Here is a 12,925-nt window from a genome sequence, read left to right as displayed (position 1 = left end):
AAAAAATAAGATCCTCTAGTTTCTATTATATTTGACCTTCGCTTGTGGGCTGGCTACATTTATTTTAACTTACAGTAGAATGATTATTATCTGTGAGATTCTGTGTTTAAATATAGGACATGGAGTCAAAGAAATGTAATTTCAGCTTCTTAGAGAGGAAGGGAGATTGGAGGTGAGGTTTTTTAATGTTGAGTAACTATGTTTTTTATTTTTTCCAAGCACCACAGAACTATCTACATTTCTTTAAGTCTGTTTTCTTACTGATGTATTCTTAAGCCTCATTATAAATATTAAAGTATTATGGCATTGTTAATATTTTTGCAAAGAAAAAAGAGGTGTGAGTAGACCATCACAGATACTCTGCCATTAGAGATTTTGCGTCAACAGACTGATTTAGATCCATACAGGAAACAAAGTAGACTCTTATTATTATTCAAGGTATATGCTATTTGGTAAATGCAGTAACACCACAGGTTTTTACATCACAGTCTGAGAATTTGAGTTCATGCCTTTTTAACTAGTAGAGTAAAACAGCAATTCACCTCCTTAAAAAAAAGCATAGCCATTTTAATTGTGACCCGCCATGTACTTAAGTGCATTTTGGCTAGTTGGCTCAATTTTTAACATGGACCAATAACCTGAATGATTATGTTGTTTCCATTTTAATGCTTCAATATCTTTTTTGTGGAATCATGATATGACAGTGGCAGTAAGAATGCTAGATTGTAGGTACACAAAACACAGACAGATGGTCAAAAAATAGCTAAAATAGGCGTCAGATTATAAAGACATGATTAGTAAAGCAAACAGTCTGTCTCTTTGTTTGCTAAATTTGTATTTGATATTTACCTTTACGTAGCAATGTGAATAAGTAAGATTCTATTTCCTCATCCTCACTTTTTATAAACAATTTTCTTTTGAGCAGAAAAAAACACGAGAGAGATGGCTTAAACTCTTTAGAAGCTAGACGATTTATGATTTAGAGTTTTCGGATATTTTGTTAATAAAGAATGAGGTTACTTTTTCCAACTTTGTTCTGACTTCTGCCTAAGAGATAAATATCACATTTCTCTCTACCATGAAAGTGTCTTAATTAAAATATGTTAGGGTTGTCTTTTAGTTTTGGTAAGCAAACATATATATTTGATCCAAACTTTAAGAAGTTTTTCAGACTTTATCTTCCTGCCTCTTAGGAATCACTTTATAAATCAAATTAGCTGAGAATATTTGGGAAAAAAATCAATGTGTAATATTTTAAAAATTCATCAGTTTCTCAGAATGAAATAACTTTTTAGATTTGATGGTTGCTGGAAAGGGAACAGTAAATGTACGCTTACTATATTTTAGTAAAAATATTTTCAGTGTTATTATTTTCTTAAAAATACTACTTTATAAAATGATACTTACAGTATTAATAATTAAAGCTAACTTAAAAGCTTCAAAATTATGACTAACCAGGATGAGACACCTGATTTCCACTGGAAAATATGAATGCAATAAATGATGAGAAAAGTATTGGATGTATATAGAAAGTTGGATTAAATTTTTTGAAAATATGTTATACATTAAGACCAATATAAGTTGTCCTTGATCTTTCCTAGAATATATCAATAAGAGGTTTTGCTCCTAACCAAATCCTGATGCTCAAATTTTAGAAGTGATAGAAATGATCACAAACGTCATATGCAATTAAGTAAAAATGGTAGAATTATAAACCTGAACCTGTAAACCAATAATGTAGTTTTCTAGAATGTATTATGTAATAACTAGCCAGGGTTATAATGAAGCTGATCAAAAAATTATTTTTACTATGACAGCATATTTACACATTCTTCATGAGGAACCCTCTGGAAACTTCAGAAAGTGAAGACATTATTTGAACTGTCAATTCCTAAATAAAACACAGAATTTCTGCAACAGCTTAGAGCTCTCACAGCACTACTGACTTTGGATGTTAGTCATCAAAGATGAGCATTGGTGTTTTATTTATTTATTGTTCATTCCTCATCAAACTGGAAATCATTAACACATGCTGCATTACTAGTAACTGTATTTATTTTACATTCATCAGTTCTTCTTTACCCAAAAAGATAAGTGAAGCAAAAATGAACTGGAGAGGTTTAAAACTTTCCTACTTGGAGAAGGGCTATGTCTTACACATTTTTAAATTAAATTACATTAAATTAAATTTTTTTTGAGACGGAGTCTCACCCTTGTCGCCCAGGCTGGAGTGCAGTGGCCAATCTCGGGTCACTGCAAGCTCCGCCTCCCGGGTTCCCACCATTCTCCTGCCTCAGCCTCCCGAGTAGCTGGGACTACAGACGCCCGCCACCTCGCCCGGCTAGTTTTTTGTATTTTTAGTAGAGAGGGGGTTTCATCGTGTTAGCCAGGATGGTCTTGATCTCCTGACCTCGTGATCCGCCCGCCTTGGGCTCCCAAAGTGCTGGGATTACAGGTGTGAGCCACCGTGCCCAGTCTGTCTTACAGATTTTTAAAAACCTGATCTCTAACTTAGCCTATTCCCCTAATTCTTATCCAGCTTTCACATTTCTGCAACAATTCAAAAGGTAAGGTACATTTTCATCAATGTTGTGGATCCTGGAATGTCTTTGAATGTAAAGCGACTTTTAACAGTTATCTTTCATCAATCTCTATTTTATTGACAGGCAGTCAATAAAAGGTAGCCACTATTACTCATCTAGGTGGTCTTTCATGACTATGAGAAATTGAAGCAAAAATGCCTGTTTTTTTGCTTCAATTGCTGCAAAATTGCTTCAATTGCTGCAAAAATGCCTGCCCACAGGGTAGGGCAGGGAGAGGAGATGGCCCCACCCCCAGGAATCCAGGCCGCACCTCCCTCCAGAGAGGTTACCTTCTTTAGTTCTTTGTCACTTTTTGGGCAATATTCCTAGGCACTAGAAGTAAGTCTCTGGTCTTCTCACTCTTTTAGAATTGCTATCTCATTAGCACTAGGAGTTTCACCTAGTACCATATAAGGCAATCCTGCTTTTAAATTTAGAGGACCAGAGTCAATTTTTCATCTTTGATCCCTTATCAAATCATTCTATTGTTTTTCAAAACTTTGGCTAGAATAGTGGCTGAACTCAAAGGCCCCTAGCCCTGTCTAGTTCTAAATCTGTAAAGTCCAAGGGAGGTTGCTGCAGCTCCGGCTGAGGGAGCTGAGAAGGTGAGACTGTGGCTAGAAGCTCTCAGAAGCAGACTGACTGCTTCAAGTTAATTTGTATTCTGTCTGCCTGCTGAAAGTGCCACAAGTAGATGTAATCGGTTGAATACTGTGAATTCTAATTACCAGAAGTTAAATTAGCAAGTAGGGGACTGCCAGTTCTTAGAAATTATTTCATCCATAGCTTTGATAATTGCATTTTCTCCTCGCAGCAAACAAAATATTTTAAGAAGTATCTTGCTGCAATTTCTACTTGGTAATTTCAGAAAACATAATGGAATTTGAAGACATTTCTCCACTTCAGACCTGGTTATTTTGGAAATCATAATCCAGTGAATATTGAAGTTTTCCCAGTTTCTCCTCTTCTTTGGGTTCTTCTTTTTCTTCTCCATCAGTCAATCCAGTTTCAGCATCATCATCCTTGAGGGCCTATGTATAGAGAAATGGATCACATGTGAATTTCAGTGAATTTTCATTAAAACTTAAATTGAACTGGGCCTGTAGTTACACTTCCAAGCTGTTCGAAGCAAGCACTAAGATGCTGGAAATCTGTTTGACACACATTCACATTTGCTGCTTACATATGTTTTTAAATTCCTTTTGTGCACGGAATTTTTTTCCCCAATCAGCAAGCAAAATGAAAGCGATGGAAGAAGCCCCTCAGAATATTGCAAGCAAAAAATGTAACATTGTTGCAAAGAAAGTATCAACTTGGTGTTGTATTTGGCTCTGATAAAACTGCTGCTTTCAGAGGAAAGATAAACATGCTGCTAACCAGGCCAGGTTTCACATTCATGTAGTTCAAAGAGATGCTCAGCATCATATAAAGTATCGCTACATGCAGTGGAATAATTAATATAAAATGCATGGCCTTTTGTTGCCTTGTTTCCTATGAAAAAGATAGTTCAGTGATGATCCTCAGAAAATTTAAATTCCCTGTCTTTCACATCTACATTTATCATGGTATGAAAAAGAGGAAAAAAACATGCCACCAGCAAATCCATGTTTAGAGAAAAGTTCACCCCACTTCCAGTTTCAGTTTACCACTTTATTTTCATAACAGCTCCACCAAAAGCTAGGCTGAATTAAATTGATTTAAGAGTCTATTTGATGTCAAAAGATAAAAAGAGTTAGGTTTGCAATTCTGTCAAAAACAAATTGGTATAGGAATTCATTTTGTATTTAAGAGCAAAATCAATTGTATTGAACTCTCAAAACTCAGTTTGACCAATTGAATACTCTTTATAACCTAAAACTTAAGTCTACTATAAATGGAAATATTAGAAAGCTCATTATCTCATAAGTTTCATTCAAATGCTCTTCTTTTTAAAAAATCAAAAAATATAATATGTTTTTCCAACATACAAATTTCTTAGGAACCTACAGTGAGTTTTGAAAATTGAAAATTGCCATCATGATACACATCTGTGTAGAAACATTATCAAATTTGGTTAGCTACAAACCACTTAATTTGGAAAGTTTAATCTATGCTTGGGTGTTTCTTTGAATGTTAAAATGTTGAATTACTAATAGGGCTAAAGACAGGAAACAACATGAAAATATTTTAAAATTTATATTAATTGTTTAACTTGTGAACAAGAGGCTTGGTCACTAAAGGTAACATGTGATAGTAAAGTGACAAAAAAAAAAAAAAAGACTACTGAGTTTAGTTAGATATCTTTAGGCAGTGGAATCCCTTTGCCCTTTCAAAACCCTAGCTGAGTATAAGTCTTTAACACTGTCATAGATGCGCTCAGGAAATTGCAGCTTAGGTAATTTGCCTCCCTGTAAGATTTTTGGTTTTGTAAAAATAATAGCAAACTATTTAACATCTATTTCTGTTTGATAAATCTGCATGTCAGTCTATTATTATAATAAAAAATTCATCGATTAAAATATCTTTTCAAAAGTCTCTTTCAGAACTGAATTTATGTATCATGTTTCAGCCCAATGCAATTTGAAATAGCTGATATATTAAATCTCCTTCTCCCTAAGTGGCTTTTACCTGAATAGAAGGCAGGACCATCTCTGCAATTATTCTGCATGAAATGGGGCTAAATTTTTGATAATTTCTCAGAGCCACTGTTCATCACTGAAGTGATTAAGTCTATTCTTGTCCCAAAGGCTGAGCTTAAGCAAGACATTTTCTGTACCATCACATTAAATTCAGACCTATTAAATCAGTAGCTATTACAATATCTCAAGAGCACTATTTTCCCCTCCATGGAACAAAATTCGGAAGAAAAAGCTTGTAAACCTAGCAGTTCAGAGGTTTGATAAATTGCAGTAGAAAAAGCTTGGTTGTGAATATCAGACCTTATTTTAAATTTCAAAGATTAAGTGCACATGCTCATGGTTTGCTTTGACATTCAACAGGTGCTTTGTTCGCAACCATCAGAAGGAGCATGTGTTCATTCTCAGTGACATTGTTCAGATTTGGATTTAATAAGGCACACTGGAAAAGTAGTGCAAGGGACTGAATTTCTTTCTGTGTCCATCAACTTAAAACTTGAGCTTTCTAATACTGTTATATTTAATCCGTTAGCATGTTTAAAATGAGAACACCTTATCTTTAAAGAAATCAATTTAGTTCAGCCTCTTGATGTGTGTCAGAATGATATACCGTCAGCTGTGGAGCCCCAGGTGCCAGGCCACTAAATGTATCTGAGCGTTGACTAGGGATGTCTAAGTAGCAGAGGAAACCTACCGCAAGGGACAGTCCAGAACAGTCATGAGACACAACACAGATAAGGACATAGAAGGAAGAAATAAAAATTAAAATATCCACACACATTAGTGAAAACCATGGAGAAATGACCTTTCCAGACCTATGACTGTACAAGTGAATATTTTCCTTCTGTCTGGTTAGTGTTCTCCAGTTTTAACGCATACAAAAGAACACGTAAATATGTATTTTATGCAACATAAATGTCTATACATTTTGTAATCATTGCAGAATATTTAAAAAATCTTCCTTGGTTTCAAAATCTTACTATAGAGACATGTAGCCATGAATATTGAAATTTGAATTTCTGTGAGTTTGATATGAATTGAAATGGTAAAAATGTATTGATTGTCCTAGAGCGTTTATATCCTGTATCTAGAGCCTATATATTTATTTCTTAAGATTAAGAAATTATATCTAAAATGCCTCTCACGTCTGTCTTGTTTTTAAACAAGAGAGGCATAAGCCATCTTTATTTTCTTCCCATGTTCACTTCAACATTCTGCTGAAGATATTTTGAAAATATAATTATTTAATAATAATTTCAATTTGTATTCATGCTGTTTTGATTTTTGGGTGATCTGACGATCATCATGTGACAAAACATCCTCTTAAAATCTGCACATTCTGTTTTGCTTTTTCAGCCTTCCTCTTCATAAACTGATGGAATCCATGACTAGCTACTTTTGTCTGCTTCAAAAAGTAGCGTAAGCTACAGTTATATAAATGTTTATCACTGGAGTGTATATTCATCTGTCCAAATTATATCTTATTCTGTGCATTTAATTACTCATAACTTAGTAAAATTGAGACCTAGCTAATGTCCTACGTAGACAAAGCAATCTACTTAAAATGACTGAAAACATCTTTTTGAGTGGTTGACATTCTAAATAATTTGCAATAACAGATTATTATAAACTATCACTGACTTCTTAATATTTCTTTGTTTGAATCATTTTCTCTGTCTCTCCCCATCCAAAAAATAGATCATCAATGAAAAATTAACCCCCATTAATTCTCTATATTTGAGATCTTGGTCATTTATCCAGGTCATAACAGGGGTAATAAACACCACCACTATGCCATAAATTATAATCTTACATCATACAGAACAAATCCCACAAATATTATAGATTTATTGTCCTAGGAAGAAATGTTATAGTTATCACTTAACATTATTCAGTAATTTTAATTAATTCTAGAACACAGTGAAACCACATTCAAATTTTATGACAATTATGAAAATGATAGTAATCTATTGTCAAATTATTGTTTTCATAATATTGATAAAATTAACATACATATTATTCAGTCCGTGTCCATCTAGGAGGTTATTTTCACACTTAATCTCCCAATAAGTTGTTTAAATAAATCTTTATCAAGTCCTGCTTGCTATGAAAAGTGTGGAAATAAAGACATGATTTGAAATTTTAGTTTCTACTTAATTGAAGAGAAAAATCTTTATTAGACACTTGTAGTTGGACGTTTATGAATTGGCTTTTGTGACTGTGATTAGAAATTGCCAGAAAAATCAAACTCTTGCTACTCGGAGCTCAGTCCCAAACTCTCTGAGTACAGGCATTCCATCCATTCCATGGCTCCAAAACCAAACAAAAATGCAGGAAGCAAAAAATGAGCCTTTGTGAAATTATTATCAATAGATACTATAGTGTCTTTGAGGAAAAAGAGTTTAAAACTCAAGCTGGGAAGGGGAATTAGTGTCCTGAATATGTAATGAACTAGGAAACAACGCAAATGTACTTAAAATGCGTGTTGTAACACTTGATTAAATTGTTCTTAAGGAGATTTAGGTTTAAGAGTTTGATTAATAGTAATTAATAGTATAAGAGGAATTTATAAAACTGCCTATGTATTTTGCTATTTGGGAATAAATGAAACTTTTGTATGTCATGGAAAACATTGATAATTGAAAATGTTATTTCTATAAAAATCTGTATGTATACATTTTAATTTTAAAATATGAATTAAATATTCTTTAGAGATATTCAATATGAATATTATTTTAAAAATGAAGGGGCATTTAAAAATTATTAATAACAGTAAACGTTATCTTGAACCAAGTTGTCCAATTAATTTAGCCAAAAACAGATAGCAACAGAAAGAACATCCAAATAGCTTTTTTGGGCTTGGAAAGATAACCCAGCCAGATGGATTTTATAACCAGTGTTATGGTTGTAATTGTCCTTATTAAATTGAAATGAGAATTTTGTCTTTTAAGAAATAAGAAAGAAAACTATTTTATAAGGCAAAAATTCTGTCCTGTCTTGTTCTTTAGAACTGGCTCATATTTCTCTCTCTTCTCCCATATAACTCATTATTCTTGAGAACTAATTTTTCAACTGGATGGACATGTAGGAAAAGCAGCTTTCATCAAGTTTGATGAACAGCTGTAAAACTCAGCTATTTAACAGCAATTATGAACAGTAGAAATTAGAAAGATCCCGGCTGCCCAACTGCAAAAACACTCAGGCACTTTTTATTTGATTTTTCTAACTCTAAACACAGTGAAGACTGGTTAAACAGATGTAATCAAAATATTCAGGCATCATCCTCATATGCCAAACCCATCAAGATGGACCTGATGATCATGGATTCCCTTTTCTGTTCTATATGCTCAGGAGATTGGAAAACCCTGCCAAATGCCTCCATTATGCTTTGGGATCTTGAACAATGACTGAAAGGTTTGCAAAGCATCTCAAAAACAATATGGGTCCAGAAGTTGTTTATTTCTATAATTATATGGCATAAAATAATAAACCTTTTGTTTATCGTTTTTAAACAAAATAATCTAAGAAGAAATGTGGAAAGAATACATTACCTGATCTTTCATTGTCTTCCCTAAGTCTTTTACATCTTTCATGTTAATGGCATTCTTTCCTCCTTTTTCCTTTCCCTTCTTCTTGTTTTTCTTTTTGAACAAACATTTCTTACAGATACAAAAGCAGCAGGTCAGGACTAAAAGGACTGCGACTATGGCTATTGCGATTAAGGCCCACGGTGGCACTGAAAGAAAGAAATACACAGAGAGCACTAGTCATACAACACTTAGATGTGCAAAACCTTTTCACTCATGGGCTATAAAGATATTCAGTTTTTCATTTGCATTTTTGAGCACCCATTATGCTGCAGGTACACTATTCCTCAGTACTTTATCCACGTTGTTGTCTCCACTTAGTGTATTGTTTCCTTTCTTTCCCACTTTGCCCTCAGCTTCCTATTACTTTTCTTGACTCTCCAAGCTAGATTTCTAGAAACACATCTTTTCACTTATTCAGAGCCAAGCTTTGGAGTTCGGCCATTGAGTTTAAATCCTGGCTCCACTATTTACTAGCTGTGTGATCTTGGGCAAGTCATCTAACCTCTCTCTGTCTCACTTTCCTCATCTCTAAAGTGGAAGTAAATTGGTAGGTACACCAAAGATCTTTCTGAGTATTAAATAATAAGATGCAGTGCCTGGCACATGGCAAAAGCTTAATAAATGGCAGCTGCTATTACTCATCTATAAAATACTAGCATGTTCTGGCATGGTGGGGGACAGATATTAGTTATATATGTAGAACAACAAATGTAAAATCATAACAATAGTGAAGGTTAAGAAGAAGTACTTGGTGATTTGAAAATCAATCATGGGGAAATGCATGCCCTGAGGTTCTCTAGATGTGGGTGGTGCTCATGCATTTGGTGGCTCTTAACCCAGGTTTAGATTTTTTTTTTTTTTTTTTTTTTGAGACAGAGTCTCGCTCTGTTGCCAGGCTGGAGTGCAGTGGCATGATCTTGGCTCACTGCAACCTCTACCTCCTGGGTTCAGGCGATTCCCCTGCCTCAGTGTTCCGAGTAGCTGGAACTTCAGGCATATGCCACTATGCCCAGCTAATTTATATATATTTTTTTAGTAGAGACGGGGTTTCACCATGTTGACCAGGATGGTCTCGATCTCTTGACCTTGTGATCCGCCTGACTTGGCCTCCCAAAGTGCTGGGATTACAGGCATGAACCACGGCACCTGACCAAAGTTAGCTATCATTTCTTTACAGTCAAGGCATTGTGGGTAAGGTAAAGAGCTCAGGACATATGAAAAAGCATAAACTACTCACACAAATAAATGTGTAAAAAGCAAGATGAGTACACTGAGGGGAGTTTAGTGAAAATGCAAAGGGAATGAGAGGAGGAAGGATGATTTTTAGATAAGAGGAGAGGCTTAGGTTTACAGGCTGTTTAAAATAATAGAACATATATACATAAATACACTCAAACATTTAGTTTTCTATTACAGTTGTCCCTCTGCTTAGAGTTGGTATATTTTCTTATTTGGTATGCCTTACATTATGTGCTTATAAAAAATAAGGTGACGTGGAAACATTTGTGATTTTGGTTAGGTTGGAAGGGAAGTACTCATAAAACAAATCACAGCTATTGAGATTAATCAGAAGTAATTTTATTTGTCTGTTGTAATAAAAAACGATACAGGGCACTGAAATGATAAGAGAAAGCCAAATAAACATTACTAGAACCAGTGATTGCTGAACACCAGTCAGGAGTACTTTGATAAAGTAAAAACACTTAAAAATTAACCTCTCTTCAAAATCGAGAAAATCTACCCTCTTTGCTTTTCCTCTGCATTTAGTATTATTGTGCAGAATACTTACTATGCATATTATTCCAGCTTATGACTGGATACTAGATGTTAACCTAAGGACGTAAAACTACAACTTTTGAAGTTGTGTTTTCTACCAAAGAAATACTTATGTGAAAGTTACAGAAAAACCCACACCTAAGGACGTTTTCTTCCAGTTCTCTAAACTTATTAAGCAATGTAAAGATTAAAAAAGTAAATTACTTTATGTAACCAATGATATCATTCATAATACTTCATTTAAAAGCATCTATCTCCCTTGATCTAGCTAAAATCCTGTCATGCATGAACAAGAGAGTGTACGTATCCATTGCAGGAAAGATGGCATTCATAATGACCCTTCATTTTGAACCTCATAAATTATTCTCCCAGTTGGACTTGTGTGGTGATAATCGCTCAGAGAGCTACATAAAAGTCTCTTAAATTATACAAGACAAGACAAAGACGACTTGACAAGTTCACAAAAAGAAAACAGTGAAAGCAAAGGAACATTATTTAATCAAAGGGAGTTAAAGAGCTAGGAACATGAGATTACAGGAAGAAATGTGAAATAATGCAACTTGAAGGGAATTTATAACCACTGGACAACTTTTATTTTATGGCTTTTATTTCTTAAAGCACTGCTATCTTTTAGATTTGCCTTCAGTTTGAATAACTTTAAGTTGGAATATGCTATGTTAAATATAATGAAATTAACAGAATTTTCTTCACAATGTATTGGCACCTTTAGATAGATAAAATTAAAAAATGCTTAAAGTTATCATTTTGTATAGCTATAGGATAGCTTGACTCATTAGTAGTATATCATGTAAAGAAACAGCCATTTTTAGTAAATAGAGTACTGGGATGCTCATGTTAAAATTTTATTTCATTGCGTAGAGTAACCAAATATTTAAAATTTGTCAAGTTTACTAAGAAACAACACCCACAGTATTATTCATCTGCAGTATTTCTAGAAACGTGTCTCAGTATTGGTCAGCAAATCTTCTGGAATATATTTTGGATAAGGCTAAAAGTTTATGGAAGACCTACCTACCTGTTATGGCCCAGCAATTGGGCTACAGTTATAGATACATTATCTTATTTAGTCTTTGCAGCAGTTTTGTTTAGTATCACTTCGTTTTACAGAGGAAAACCTCTATAGGTTGAATAGTTTGAGAAGTTCAAATTGATCTTTAGGTTGTTAGGTTAAAAATGTGAATATTAAAAATGTATACAGAGAAAAAAATTTGTATCTAGGTTTAAAATCTCTTTAATAGAACATGTTAAATTAAAAAAATTCAGTGAAGCAAATAACAGCATAAAATGCAGTGATTTTTTAAATATAAAATAAAGGTTTCAGTCAAAAATAGTCTCATCAAAATACTGCTACAGGCAGAAAACTATCAGTTTATTGTTATTGCTACCCAACTATCATTACATGGAAGTTTATAATAAGAATTTTAACATTCAACTTAAAGGCCTTTCAGCAGAAAATAAGACTAGTATAAAAACTCTATTAAAAATATTATTTTCATTTTCTAGTTGATGAATCAATCTCACATATATTATTTGACCTGAAGGTAAATTGATATGTAATAATTAAGTCCAAGGAAAATTAATTTAAAACTGCTTCTGATGTTTTAATTTATACCTTGTGGTAGACATGATAATGGCCCCTCAAAGATGTCCACATCTTATTTTCTGGAAGCTGTGAATATGTTACCCTGCCTGGTAAGAGGGACTTTGCAAGTGTGATTACATTAAGGATCTTGAGATGGGGAAATTATCCTGAATTATCTGAATGTAGACTCAATGCAATTACCAGAGTTTTTTATAAGTGAAAGAGGCAGGCAGAAATGTCAGAGTCCGAGAGAGAGAGATTTGAAAAGTCTCTGTTGCTGGGTTTGTAGATGAAGAAAGGGGCCATGAGCCAAGGAATGCAGGTGCCTGTTGAAGCTGGAAAAGGCAGGAAAATGGATTATCCCCTACACCTTCAAGAAAGAACTGGCCCTGTGGACACCTTGATTTTAGCTCAGTGAAACCAATTTCAGATTTCTGACCTCCAGAATGGGAAAATAATAAATGTGTGTTGCTTTTATGCCAGTAAACTTGGAATAATTCATCATAGCAATAATAGGAATTCAAATGATACAAAGAAGACCTCAAGAAATTTGTAATATATGCTGTATATAGGTAACTATACATTAGTAATATTCATGTGGGCTACTCCTGTGTTTTCTGCTATCTTTTCTTCCTTGTTTATTTATTTTAGTAGCTCTAGGGGTTTGGTTAAATGGATGAATTGTATAGTGGTAACGTCTGGGCTTTCAGTGAACCCATCATCTGAATGGTGTACATTGTATCCAATACATAATATTCA

At 33.9% G+C, this 12,925-nt stretch overlaps 1 protein-coding gene across 3 annotated transcripts in view; it reads right to left on the bottom strand.

The window, feature by feature from the left end:
- The window catches only part of SYT1 (synaptotagmin 1), a 593,135-nt gene that overhangs the window by 169,770 nt on the left and 410,440 nt on the right, over positions 1 to 12,925 (bottom strand). For 2 of the 3 annotated variants that reach the window (XM_023218440.3, XM_023218531.3), the window contains 2 exons: positions 8,749 to 8,933; positions 3,491 to 3,613 (listed from right to left, as the gene is read on the bottom strand). In XM_023218440.3, the coding sequence (XP_023074208.1) occupies positions 3,491 to 3,613; positions 8,749 to 8,933 (308 nt within the window). The remainder of the gene's footprint in view (positions 1 to 3,490; positions 3,614 to 8,748; positions 8,934 to 12,925) is intronic. The other variant, XM_023218610.3, reaches the window with a different exon arrangement.

The sequence above is a fragment of the Piliocolobus tephrosceles genome, chromosome 10, assembly GCF_002776525.5.
Source record: "Piliocolobus tephrosceles isolate RC106 chromosome 10, ASM277652v3, whole genome shotgun sequence".
Lineage (NCBI taxonomy): Eukaryota > Metazoa > Chordata > Mammalia > Primates > Cercopithecidae > Piliocolobus > Piliocolobus tephrosceles.
The sequence above is the reverse complement of the archived record's forward strand: the minus strand, read 5'-3'. Positions and strand labels throughout refer to the sequence as shown.